The sequence below is a fragment of the Chrysemys picta genome, chromosome 8 (genome assembly GCF_011386835.1).
Source record: "Chrysemys picta bellii isolate R12L10 chromosome 8, ASM1138683v2, whole genome shotgun sequence".
NCBI lineage: Eukaryota > Metazoa > Chordata > Testudines > Emydidae > Chrysemys > Chrysemys picta.
The window spans coordinates 53489385-53501968 of NC_088798.1; the positions used below are offsets into that span (position 1 = coordinate 53489385).

The window sequence follows — 12584 nt, forward strand, 5'->3', positions numbered from 1 at the left end:
GGCTTTAAATCACGCCTTACAAGTTGGAGGGGGGTAGGGGGGAGAAACTGAGGCACCAGATTCCACTATATGGTGTTGGCACGTGTATCCAGAAAGCAGATGCATCTCCCAGCCCTCTATCTAGAAAACTGCAGATATGATAATGTTGTTAGACAGTGCTAGACTTTACTGGTGGATTTATAATGCAAATGGTTTCTTTTGTAGACTGTAATAGGAAGTGACTGAATTTCCAGTACTGTGTTCACAGTATTTTTGCTTTATTGTGACAAATGTGAGACGTTAGGTATGACTTTAGTTTCAGATATTATAACTGTTCAATTTACCATACCTAACAATCACAAGGTACCAAAAATGAAGATCTAGCTCAACAGGAAGGCAATATGAAAGTTGTTTTGAAAAGTAAAATTGTTTATAGCACTAAAGTCACAGTGCATCAATGGTATAATCAAACACCTACATAATATATATTTTTAAAGAACATAAATATTCAGTAAATTCACTATGACATGAAAATAAGTTTCACATTCTTCCACACTTTTTTTAAACTGCGGACAAAAAAAGACATTCTCTAGACAGACACAGCTCAGCTTCACCAACACCTCCTTTGCTCCTTAAACATCCTTAGATATCATACCGGGAATTTGTCATTCTGCTGCAGCTAACCTAGAAGTTTCCCCATAAAATCTAAGTATCACAAAAACAGGATTATATTTAGTGGACATGCACTAGTAATCTATACAATTGAACATTACACCAAGTAATACTGAATAAAACAACATTTGAAAATCAACCCTCACCCTCCAATATGCTTGGTGACTGGAAATGTCAGTTTCATGGCACAGATTACAAAAAGAGTAGTAAAAACATTTTAGATACCAAAAAGAAATATTAAAAGTTATTCAAGAAACCTATGAATTTTTCATATAGAGATGAAACTGACCCAAAACAGCTGTCAAAGCGGACATATATTTACAAATGTTAGACTTGAATGACAAGGAGTAATAGAAGGCTTGTTCCTTTCCCAACAGAAACCTAGGGATTTGAAAGTGTACAAGTTCCACATACTTCAGAAACTCATCCATCTTAACTGTGAGCAAGACAAAAAGGGAGAAGACAAAGTTTAATATTCCTCAGCTGCTGTAAGGGTCTTTTCACTTTCAGCTTATAAACTACAGAGACAGGAAGGCTGTACTGATAAAACCTTAGAGCAAAGAGAACATCACTGTGCCATTTCCCTAACATTGAGAATTCTCTTTAGCTGCAGCAAAGCATCCCCACTAGGTGAGTGCAGGGTTCACGCCAGAAAAAAAAAAAAAACCACCCGTTTAACATGCAGATGAACGGTAAATGCAAAACTTCACACAGCAGCCACCTGCCAAGTTTAAAAAAAAAAAAAATTGTAAGACACTAAATGGTAAACCTGTCAAGTACTAACCTATTTTCTTCCAAAGTGCTAAGCCATATTTGTTAAAGCTTTGGCTAAAACAGAATACTTAGAACAGTTTGTAGTTGAAGCAGTTCTTTCCCTCAGTGATGAACCATAGTTATAGCTCACAACTGGTGTGGATAGAGTGCTATAAAATAAGATATTCTTGCTGCAACACAATGCCATCATCCTGGAATTTTAAAAGGGGATTTTTGTTGCAAAATTATATTTCCAAGAAAGAGAATCCTTTACAGCAAAGTCTATGATATTTCCACAATAGTGTGCTATTACACTTGATATACCAGGACTTTTAAATTGTCCGAGAAGATTTTGTACAATAAATGTTATCTGCCAAGCACATGTGCACAGGATAATTCTGCAACAGGAGTCAAAGACCAGAAATTAGAGAGTGCTCAGGGACTGTGATATTCTGCCTAGAAAAAAAAAGGTTTCCTTTTTTTTAAATATTTTTTTTCCTGATACTGAAATTAATGAAATCTAGCAGATAGCAAGATTTTTTTTAAATGTCAGAACTTTTTCCCTTAAGCCTTCATCTTGGTCTACTGAAAACTATACCTTACCTGGACTATTACCAATAATCCAAGTCTTTCAAGGAATCAGATTACTACTGTAAATACCTTGAAGCCAAAATGGTATGCTGTTATCACAATTGAATTCTTCAACATCTTTTACAGTGACAGTAGTTAGCAAATCACCACCATTACCATACCCCCCACAACATCTGCTACTATTGAATACTACTATTGACTACTTTAGACCCTCAATATTTCACCTAAGGGCTGGTATAATTGTATCAAGCATATTAGCAGACCAACAGCTTTTCCTGGATTAAGTTAAAACACTCCACGCTGGAATCTTTGTTGATCTGATAGCATAAGCTGGGAATAAAAAAAAGCATATCTTTGACAACAACAATGGAATGCACTGGAGAAGGTTATTCAGTCCCCTGGAAAAAAATATTAAATTAAAAATAAAACTCAGAATACTGTCTAATTATAAGAAGAAGTAGGCTCTGTGAGTAGTCTGAAGACATCCCAAGTACTGTCCATGAAGATGACGCCTCCTTAATATTAAAGAAATCATAGCTATGAAAATTAGAGTCCTCTCTCCAAACCTTCTCGCAAAGCCTATTTATGTTCCTTTGTTGGTGCATAGTAGAGTTCCATGGGTTTGTTCACTTTCCAGTACTTCTCACTGACCAGCTCCAAGGAAAAGGAACCATTTAATACCTAAAGGAGGAGAAAAAAAACCAACAGTTCTGACAATATATTTTCCGTCATCTCGCTATGAACTTCTGATGGTCCTGTCACTACTATCTGGTCACTGTGAAAACCTTTCAGTAGACTTAGGGAGGATCATTTACAGAATACAAGTCTCCTGTGGTTCTGGCTGCAGTTAATAGATATTTCCTGTTATTAAATATGTTATCAGTGTTTCTCGTTGCTTATCTGCTCATTATAATCCAGTGACTAGTGCCTCAATTCTAATAGTCCCCCTCGCTAGCTAGTTCATAGCATACAGATTAGATCTTAACTATACTGATCACCACCCTTTCATTTATTATGCTTTTTTTGCAGGGGGTGTATTTCTACCCCACCCCTGCCCAGTAGCACCAAACAATGTGCTAGTGCTTTCCAAACACAAGAAATCATGATCTCTTTTCCTAAGAGCTTGCATGCTAACAAGAAAAACAAATAGACAAGAACAGGGGCAAGGAGAATCAACAAGCAGCAAAGTGATCAGAGGATGACTGTCATCACGATCTATCCAAACTGTTACTGGAACAATGAATTTTTGGTGTGCTGGGTGTATGGTGGTGGGTTTTTGGGAGAAACAGACAAATGATGTGTAGAGGTTGGCATCACTGATGGATGGGGAAGCCTGCATGATGTGCAGAGCAACATAGGTGGATAAGTAAGGAGGGAGAGAACTATGCAGGACCTTGAAAGCAAAGAAATAAGCTCGAAGTTTCACTTTAAATTTATGCACCAAGACCTGAGGTCAGGCCTCCGCTTCCCTACCAACAGTCTGACTTTATGAAAAGCTAAAATGCAGTGAGCCAAGCTGCCTCTTCCTGTGGAAGAACCTGCATGAAGGGGCTGTGGGAGACGTGAACTTGGGTCATTCCAATAGGATGAGCAGGGAGTTCGCTACAGAAAGCATCATCTGCAATTAAGCCCTTTGTTTCCCACTGGACCAGGAGTCTTGCAGCCACCTCGCTGGGCCTCTGCTAATGTGGCTTTTGAGCAACTTTATGATATCATGTGCTCCTGGCAGTAGAGTATGCATCTCCCAGTTATCAGTCAGGGGATTATCCACCAATATGCCTGAAAATCTCTGAAAATCTTTTTCAGAAATCTTTCAAACGTGACTACAGATTGCCCTAGAAAGGAAATTGAGGCATCCCCAGAGTATGTGCGCTGCTACCCCTCTCCCAGCATTACAAATGGGAGGTGGGATGGGGTGGAATTTGGGGCTGAAGTCCAATGTATTTCACTTTTTAACCAGCAGAATCGCTAAACCTTTCTTGAATTAGTAAGACTGGCAGGAATTTAAAATAGCTAGTGTTACTGAGTATTCATCTAGCTAACTACTGTATTGTATTTTGACTGAATTTTTGTGGATTGTGTTCATTTAATATTTGCCTGTCTGAAATACTACTTATGTGTGAATTTGACTTTATATCAATAGATGTGCCTCGCACTGATAAAAAGCCAGACTGAATTTGGCTAGGAAGTGCTACCACCGTTGGGCAATGAAGGACATTCTCAATAAGCAAGTCCTCAAATCAAAGTACCACTTTTTTCCTCCTAAATTTTTACCTATAAAATAAAGAGCCATATCTTCAGCTGGCATAAATTGGTAAAATCCCAATGATGTCAATGGAGCCACACCATTTACCCTAGCTCAGGGGATTGTTCCCAGAGCATCCACACATTTACATGCCACTCCTTTTCTACGATCAATGCTTTTGCTGTATGCAATCGCTACAGAACAGACTTTTGCCTAAAACGTCACAGCAAATAGTGCTGGTGCTATGCTTTTTAAAATGGATTATGAATACAATCCATAGACCAATTTATAGACAGAATCCAAACCAATCACAATAGGATAACAAATCCATTATGCCTTCAAGTTGTAGTATTGTTGGGTCTAAACATTTCTAAATTAGATAGAGTATCAACCAGATCAACTACTCACAGTGTACTGGCCATTGGCCGTAGCAATGTAAATTGTGTACTGCTTCTCACTGGCTGTGTCAAGATTCATCTGGTTTGACTCTCCTTTGCTCCGAAGTTCCTCCAAAGCCAACCTCACAGCTAAGTACTTAGACAAGTGATCAACTGTGGCATTGCCCGAAGTCTTTATATATCTGCAACAGTAGCAACAAAGACAACCAAACATATTTGAATCACTTGAGCAGAAAAAGGCACTAGATAAGCTTCATATGTAAAAGTAAACAAACTTGTACGTGAAGAGTACAGAGTGCCTCAAAGTTTTCTCTCAAGATACAAAAGAAGCAATTTACTGAACAAGGAAAGAAGTCCTCACACCTCTCTCACTCTCCTCTTCCACAGGCTCCCACTCTACTTGTGGATAGGAAAGATTACTACTTTGTCATCTGCCTGAATTAACTGATCGTGTGAGACATTTTAAAAAAAAGTAAATATTCTGGAGTGCTCAAATCCTCTGAACACAGATGTGTGACATCAATTCAATGGACAAGAATTGGATACTTGGCATGCGCTGTGACCTCTTTCCTTGTCCTACCTAGCTACTCTTCATTGACTCCTCGTTCTCTGGAAATCTAAACCAAAGAGTGAGATTTTCAAAAGTGCCGAATGGCCTGGGATGTTGTAATTTTCTAGAACCCATGAGAAAGCTCTCGTGCTGAAGAGGAATAAGAAAGAAGGTTCCAGATATTTCAGGAAACTCTAGAAAAAAAAATACACCTCTACCCCGATATAACGTGACCCGATATAACACGAATTCGGATATAACACGGTAAAGCAGCGCTCCGGGGGGAGGGGGAGTGGGACTGCGCACTCCGGTGGATCAAAGCAAGTTCGATATAATGCAGTTTCACCTATAACGCGGTAAGATTTTTTGGCTCCTGAGGACAGCATTATATCGAGTTAGAGGTGTACAAACCTGCATACTGCAGATACCAGAACTTATGAGCATGGATCTGGACATTACACAGAATTTAGGGTGAGATTCACTTTTAATGGGACTTGTGCTCCTGAGCCACTTTTGAGAAATTTCACTCTTCTTTCCCAATTTCCAAAGACAAAGGAATTCACATGTTGATCCATTCAGTTACGCTCTAACGCTTACATAAGGCTTATTTTTATATACATATTTTCAAAAGGAGTGAGGAGGGACTGGAATCTAAAATCATCTGTGGTCTTAAAATGCTGTCAACCAAGAACAGAGGTGTGTTCTTAACTGTTAGGAACTTTTTCTGCAATCAAAGGGTTAAAACAGACTATGATACAATAAAATATGAACAAAAATAATTGGCTACCCTATGGAGAAAGTGCATTCAGTTCAACAGGACAAGGTGTAACTAGAGAAGAAATGTCTTCATTTGATTTAAAAAAGCCTGAAGAAACAACATATTAAGTAACAGTAAGAAAATGATTAAAAAATGTTGAAGATACTTACCTGGTCTGTGCACTGTCATCATTCTCCATGAGTGTAGGATGGGGCCTGAAGACTAGCTCTATTTCACTAGCACCGTCCATTACTGGGTCTATTGCCACAGTTGTATTGTTATTGTCCAATTCTAGCCCAGAATCATCTGATGTTTTGGTTCTTTTGTTACTAGGCCCTGCTTCCTGGTTGCTGTGTGTTGAAGCATTGCTACAGTGTGAACTGTCACCATTATCCTCTGCTCCACTGCCATTCTCAATCTGTTGTTTCTTGCCTCGTTGTAGCCTGTTTAAAGATATATGTAAATAAAAGTGATTTCCTCAGCAGCTAATCAGCATTCAGAATTAATCAAATTTCTTTAAATTTTCACATGGTGGCTCACACAGTATCTCTCAAACAATTTTTTTCAATTGTCTATAATCAGTCACACACAGAGGGTGTTACAGTAAGCATATTTAAAGGCACCAACATTTCATAGCAATTATCAGTTATATGTTCAACAACAATGAATTTTTGTAAAATTCTTTTCCATAAAGCAACTATGCTTAAATATTTTGTTCTGGCACTGACGCTATAAAAAGGATTTTATTTTCTTTGCACACATATTGTACACATGAAAAACTTTGTTTTAAAAAGTATAAATTCTTAAATAGATTCTTATAGAAATATCCCATACAGTTTAATAGCTTATATTTTTCCAAAAATTTATTGTAGCAGAAGGCCTTTGGCAACACAGGTCAATAATTATTTTCACACAAGACTGCAGGTTCTTTTCTCTACATTACTATGTTTCCTCGCAACACACACCTTTTAGGTAAAATTGTTATATATCAGAATAGTGTATTTGCACCTTCCCATCCACGACAGATTGGAAAACTGAGCAACCTGTAAAGGACACTGTATACTATGTTTCCAAACATTACATATTTAATTGTATTAGATTTAATAATGCAGTGCCAAAATATTAATGAGCTACAATTGTTTATGCCACCCTGTTCTTAGTTCTTTTATCTAAATATAATCCCATATGTATGCCACCATATTAGTTACTTTGAGCACTGTGAAAGAGTAATAATATCTGTACCACCAGTGTGAGTTTCAAGCACATTTTATTCTATAATTTATTTATACAAATTGTTTCTCTTTTAGGCTTAAATATAGTGCTACAGCAAGCTGAGAAATTCTATATATGCCTTTCAGCCTTGCAAAATAAAATGTCATTAAAATGTCCCAGTCCAAATGCAAGATCTATTTGCCTGTTCACCCCCGTCCCCCATGACAATAGACAATCAAAAACAAAAATCCCTACTAATGAGATTTTACTTACCCAACCAGAACAAAATCCCTTATCCCAGGTCAAGTATAATTTTGCAAGACAAAATATTATCAAAATTATGCAATATTATTAAAAAACTGTAGAGACCTTATGGTAGGACATGCTTTTCATTCTACGGGACCAATCAAAGAACTGATAAAACTAGCAGATTAACAAGGTGACCTGGGGGTGGGGGGGGAACAGCCTTCAATAAACACAGAGCAGAATTATATTCTAAAACATCTAGATGTACCTTAGGGATGTTTTCTTCAGACACAAGGTTGCCCAAAAGGGGTGATTCTTTATACAGATTTCACTGTATTGTATTATTTGAGAATCTGTATGTTCATGTAAAAATACTGTGATGCCTATACTTTTACTGATTTGCAACCTCGGTTCTTACTGTGATACTGAGGTCCATCTTTTGCACACAATACCATCACTAGTTTGTGAAGCCTAATATTTGGCTGTCATGGAGAGTTTGGGAAGTGATACAGGAACTCAAATTGCTGGTCAAGAGGTAGGAAATTTTACTTTAAGACTCTGATAAAAAGTATCTGGAAAAAAACGTTTACCTACCTTTCGTAACTGTTGTTCTTCAAGAGGTGTTGCTCATTCCATTCCATTCTGGGCGTGTGCAAGCCCATGTGCATGGCAAGAGATTTTTGCCTCAGTGGTATCTGTAAGGTCAGCTGTAGCACCCTCTTAATATACCATGCCTGGGTATATTAGGCGCTGCCAACCATACGCCCTCTCAGTGCCTTCTTTCTGGCAACTCCGACAGAGGGACAGGAGGGAGGGTAATGGAATGAACATGAGCAACACATCTCGAAGAACAACAATTACAAAAGATAGGTAACTGTTTTTTCTTCTTAGAGTGCTTGCTCATGTCATGGCCATTCTAGGTAACTCACAAGCAATATCCCTGGTGGCAGGCTCGGAGTTCACGGCTGTGTAGCTTGCAACACAGCTCTACCAAAGCTAGCATTGTCTCAGGCTTACTGGGTGAGCGTATGAAATGTAAACAGGTGGATAGATGACCAGATAGTGGCCCTGCAAGATATCATGAATCGGTACCTGGGCCGGGAAATCTGCAAACGATGCCTACGCCAAAGCCGAGTGGGCAGTCGCAGACACCAGTGGAGGCACTTTTGCCAGGTCATAGCAGTAATGGATGCAGGTTGTGATCCAGGATGAAATCCTCTGCACCAACATTGGGCGATCTTTCATCCTGTCTGCGACCACAACAAACAACTATGTTGACTTACAAAACACCTTGGTCCTGTTGATGTAGAAGGCAAGCACCCTCCTGATGTCCAGGGTATGCAATTTGCACTCCTCTTACAATTTATGAAGCTTTGGAAAGAAGATAGGTAAGTATATGTCTTGACCGGTTTGAAATTGTAAAACTACCTTCGGCAGGAACGTAGGATGCGGATGCAGTTGGACCTTGTCCTTGTAGAGCATTGTATAGGGTGGCTCTGAAATAAGTGCCCTGATCTCAGAGACCCTACGGGTGGACATTATTGCAACCAGGGAAGAAACTTTCCAGAAGAGGAGAAGGGGGCAGGAGATAGAGTCTCTAAGGGAGGACCCATGAGCCACAACAACATGAGATTCAGGTCCCAGGAGGGATGGGATCCCTGACATGTGGGAAGAGACGCTCCACACATTTCAAAAAACGGACTGTCATGTCATGAGCAAAGACCAACCTGCCCTGGAGTGGAGAGTGGAAAGCTGAAATAGTGGCCAAGTGGACTTTGATCGATGACAGGGAAATGCCTGGAGCTTGAGGGGCAGAGATAGTCCAGGATCGCCTGCAGCGAGGACTGCTCAGCCCGAATACCCCGGTCTGAGGCCCAGCACAAACTTTTTCCACTTGGCCAGGTAGGTTGCTCTGGTGGAGGGCTTTCTGCTACCCAACAAGACCTGTTGGACCCAGGCTGAGCATTCCCATTCCTCAGCAGTTAGCCATGCAGAAGCCATGCTGTCAAGTGCAGTGCCACCAGGTTCAGATGCAGAAGACTGCAGTGGTTCTGGGACAGCAGGTCCAGCCAGAGAGGTAGCTGCAGTGGGACAGCTACCAAAAGGGGCATCAGCATGCCGAACCAGAGCTCCTGTGTGGCCTCGACAGCAATCAGGATCACCTTTGCCTTGTCCTATTTGATCTTCATAAGAACCTTGTGGATTAGCAGCACCAGTGGGAAGGCATACATCAGAGCCCCCGACCATGGGAACAGAAAGGCGTCTGACGGGGCCCCTGTCCAATCCCCAGAACAAGCAGAACATGTGACATTTCCCATTCTGATAAGATGCGAACAGATCCACCTGGGGAGTCCCCACCTCTGGAAGATCAAACTGACCACCTCCAGGTAGATCGACCACTTATGGGGAGACGAGAAGGTCCTGCTAAGGCGATGCGCTACCACGTTCTTGGCCCTGGGCAGATGCATGGTCACCAGATGGACGGCATGCCGCACACAGAAGCCCTACAGGTGGAAAGCTTCTTGGCAAAGGGCTGATGACCTGGCTCCACCATACCTGTTGATATAATCCATCACTGCAGTATTGTCTGTCAGGACCTGCACCACCTTGCCCTTCATGTGGGGCAGGAAAGCCTGGCAGGCCAGGCAAACTGCTTTGAGCTCTCTGATGTTTATGTGAAGGGACAGATCGTCCCACGAGCAGTGGCCTGTGTGCTGAGCTCGCCCAGGTGGGTTCCCCAACCCAGGTCTAAGGCATCAGAAACCAGGGTCAGGGGTTGTGAAGGGAACTTCCTCCAACACCGATTCGGGGCTCAACCACCAATCCAGGAATGATTGGATGTGAACCGGCACCCGGACCACCTGGTCTACAGCATGTCTATTGGGGATGTAGACCGACGCCAACCACGCCTGCTTTGGTTGGAGATGGATCCGGGCATTCTGGACCACGTACATACATGCAGCCATGTGGCCCAGGTGTGAGCAGTGGTGAGTGAGTAGTTTTTCATATGGAAGATCAGGTCCGACATAGCCTGGAAACACACCTCCGGAAGGAAGGCTCTGGCTCGTGTGGAGTCGAGAACCGCCCCAATGAACTCTAGTCATTGCACCAGCCTTAAGGTCGATTTCTTTTTGTTTACCAATAGGCCCACTTGCGGTGGGTGGAATGAACCAGATCGAGGCTCCTCTGCACCTGTTCCCAAGATCTGCCCTTGATGAGTAAATTGAGATATGGGCAGACCTGAACCACTCGGCGCCTGAGGTAAGCAGCCACTGGTGCCATACATTTTGTAAACACCCTCGTGGCAGATGAGAGGCCAAAGGGCAGCGCTGTGAACTGGAAATGGCGCCCGCCCACCACAAAACGAAGGAATTGTCTGTGACCTTGGAAGATGCAGATATGGAAATAGGCATTCTTCAGATCGAGGGCGGCGTACTAGTCTCCCAGATCCAGGGAGAGGATGATGGAGGCCAGGGAGACCATGTGTAACTTCAAGTTCTTGAGCGACTTGTTGAGGCGCTGCAGGTCCAGAATGGGTCTTAGACCCCCTTTCTCTTTCAGAGTTAGGAAATAGGAAATAACAGGAATTAGAATCCTTTTCCCCTCACATCCCAGGAGACCTCCTCCACTGCCCCCAGTTGCATGAGGTTCTCAACCTCTTCAATGATGAGTTGCTTGTGAGACGGGTCCCTGAAGAGGGACAGGGAAGGTGGGAGGCAGCCGAGAATTGCAGGGTGTAGCCCTGAGATACAACGTCTAGCACCCAATGGTCTGAGGTGACCCGTGACCAGGCCAAACTGTAGGGACAATGATGGTTGAGGAAAGAACAAGGCAGATCCAGGGAGTTGACTGGGGCATCACTCTCGAGCCCATCCTCAAAAATGAGCACTTCTCACCCCAAGAGGCTTCGATGGACCGGGACTGCACAGGGAAGTGGGAGAAGGAAAGTCGGCGATGACCAAATCTTGTGTCTCTATCCCTTCTCCTAGCAGGCCCCTGTCGAGGCTGCCAATGCTTTAGCAGTGGGAGTGGCTGGAACTGCTTCCTCATCAACTGCAGCATATGCAGACTCAGCAAGCAAAGGGTGGCCGAGTATCCTTCAGTCCATGCAGCCTCGGGTCAGTCTGTCCTGCGAAGAGACCATTCCCATCAAAGGAAAGATCCTGGATTGAGGCCTGCATCTCGTGGGACAGGCCAGTGGTCTGAAGCCAGGAGCTGCTCCTCATGACCACCGCGACCACCGTAGCTGCTCAATCGGCCACGTCCCACGCTATTTGGATGGAGCACCTTGCATCCATCGTATTCTCCTCCACCAGGGCCCCGAATTCCTGGGCTGAGTCCTGGGGCAGTGAGTCCCTGAATTTATGAAGGAAGTCCCATAAGTTGAAGTTATACTTCTACAAGAGAGCCTGATGGTTGGCCACCCAGAATTGAAGGCTGGCCATCAAATAAATCTTTCTCCCAAAAAGGTCCAGTGTCTTGGCCTCTTTATTCTTGAGGGTCAAACTGGTTTGCCCTTATCTGTCCTTCTCGTTGGCCACCGAGACAATCAGCGAGCCCGGAGGAGGGTGGGTATACAAATATTCAAACCCTTTGGCCGGGAGGAGTCTGGCTTCCTTACCACCTCCTGGAATCAGTGGCAGATCCCTGTGCAGGCTAGAGGGCCCCATCGGGGGGGCATATCCATGTGGCTCTGGTGTGGGCTGTTGGCCCAAATTGGGTCCTTTGCCCTTCTTGCTTGGTGCCAGGGAGTCACTTCTTTGACCTCTTCTTAGATACTGGTGCCGGAGGTGCGCTGCGCACCAAGGCTGAGGTGCTCGGGGCAGAGTCTGGCCAGGAAGGCTTGGACACCAGGCAGAGAACAGCCTCCAGGAGGAGGGCCCTCAAACAGATGTCTTGCTCTTTCTGAGTTGTGGGACGAAAGTTCTTACAGACGCGACACTTCTCCTTCACATAAACAACAAGGAGTCTGGTGGCACCTTAAAGACTAACAGATTTATTTGGGCATAAGCTTTCGTGGGTAAAAACCTCACTTCTTCGGATGCATAGAGTGAAAGTTACAGATGCAGGCATTATATACTGACACATGGAGAGCACGGAGTTACTTCGTAAGTGGAGAACCAGTGTTGACAGGGCCAATTCAATCAGGGTGGATGTAGTCCACTCCCAATAATGGATGAG

The 12584-nt window shown here is 43.0% G+C and overlaps 1 protein-coding gene across 2 annotated transcripts in view; it reads right to left on the reverse strand.

The window, feature by feature from the left end:
• Positions 1–390: 390 nt before the first annotated feature.
• Positions 391–12584, reverse strand: part of RNF2 (ring finger protein 2) — a 47509-nt gene continuing 35315 nt past the window's right edge. For both annotated transcript variants that reach the window (XM_005290711.5, XM_065555648.1), the window contains exons 5-7: positions 6116–6388; positions 4649–4820; positions 391–2676 (exon numbers count right to left, since the gene is read on the reverse strand). In XM_005290711.5, coding sequence (XP_005290768.1) covers positions 2575–2676; positions 4649–4820; positions 6116–6388 — 547 coding nt within the window. In that variant the 3' untranslated portion in view covers positions 391–2574. The remainder of the gene's footprint in view (positions 2677–4648; positions 4821–6115; positions 6389–12584) is intronic.